The sequence below is a fragment of the Loa loa genome (genome assembly GCF_000183805.2).
Source record: "Loa loa unplaced genomic scaffold supercont3.366, whole genome shotgun sequence".
NCBI classification, from domain to species: domain Eukaryota; kingdom Metazoa; phylum Nematoda; class Chromadorea; order Rhabditida; family Onchocercidae; genus Loa; species Loa loa.
The window spans coordinates 63199-64542 of record NW_018108546.1 but is presented as its reverse complement, the minus strand read 5'-3'; the positions used below and the strand labels follow the sequence as shown (position 1 = coordinate 64542).

The window sequence follows — 1344 nt, the reverse complement described above, 5'->3', positions numbered from 1 at the left end:
AAAATTTAAATTTTTACGGTAATTTTAAATTGCTAATGAAAATAAATGGAATACAGCTCTATCTTTATGCTAGGGAAATTGCTTGTATTAAGTTCAAGTAGTGATTGTTAAGTTATCTTATCAAAACTGCGAATCATTTTTTGACGAAAAAAAAAAATGGAAATGAAATTACGAAATCGCAATTATCAGTATCATTAAGCAAATGGTGTACGGAATGAAAACGGAGAGATTACTGATTGAACAGACAAAAACTTTTCCGGAGGTTCATTTCCGCTATATCTGTACCATTCTTTTTTAAAAAAAAAAAAAATTTTATTAAAATTGTAAATGAGCTTACGAAGAAAATCTGCTACTAATCATGCAAATCGGACAAAGCATAATGAAATCTTTTGGGCGAAGCATAAATTCTTTATCAAATTGATTGATATTTTTAATTTTTGGTGCCTACAAAATTATTTCTTCCCAAATCTTTTTTAGCAAACTTTAAAAATTTGAAAATTTGTTTAAAAAAATTTCAGGGTGGTAAAATTAATTATGCAAGATTATTAGTTCATTATTAATTGTCATTCTTACAAATTTTTTCAACTATATAAATTTTCTTCAATATTACTTAAACGAATGAATGAAATCAGAATTAGTAAATTACCAGAATTGGAGTTTGTGGTGATATGCCATAATCACCGATAGAATTATTGAACATGCCTGGACAAGGACGATAATCGTTTGTGAAATTGAATTTATTTAATATCGTCTTCAGTAAATTTTGCCAATATTTATATGATGCTGGATATTTTAGATCACATGGGATCTAAATTAATCATAATTTTTAAATATTTCAAATCATTAGTGATCTAAAATTAATCAGAATTGTTAAATGATTCGGATCATATAGAATTTCAATTTAAAATTTCGCGAATCCTGGATATTTTAGATCATTTAGAATTTCGATTAGCTAAAATTATTAATATTTCAGATCATATGGAGTTGAAACCGATTAAATTAAAATTACTGGGTATCTGAAGTAATGAAATTTTATTTTTGAAAATAAGAAATCCAAATGGTGCATTATGTGATAAAAAATAATTAGGTCAATAGATAGTAAGTTTAATTCCATCATAAATTGCTATTATTAGTAAAAGCATAAATTGAACTTTTTAGAGTAGGTTTTGGAGTAATGAATTTAATTTCAAATTTAATTAAGCAAGAATATAATTAATAAAATGGACCATATCAAGTCGTGAGGCGCATTTATGAGTACCTGTACGTCGTCGATGAAATCTTCTCATAAAAGACGATTCATCATTTCCCCATCCACATTCTGACTGGAAAAAAAAAAAAAACTGT

The 1344-nt window shown here is 26.2% G+C and overlaps 1 protein-coding gene across 1 annotated transcript; it reads right to left on the bottom strand.

Moving 5' to 3' along the window:
- Positions 1–333: 333 nt before the first annotated feature.
- On the bottom strand, positions 334–1322 carry LOAG_15584 (hypothetical protein; the record flags this gene model as incomplete). Its single annotated transcript, XM_003151074.1, has 3 exons — positions 334–444; positions 647–808; positions 1227–1322. Coding segments are annotated over 3 exons (369 nt in total), but the record flags the coding sequence as incomplete, so codon positions are not given.
- Between the last annotated feature and the right edge of the window lie 22 nt (positions 1323–1344).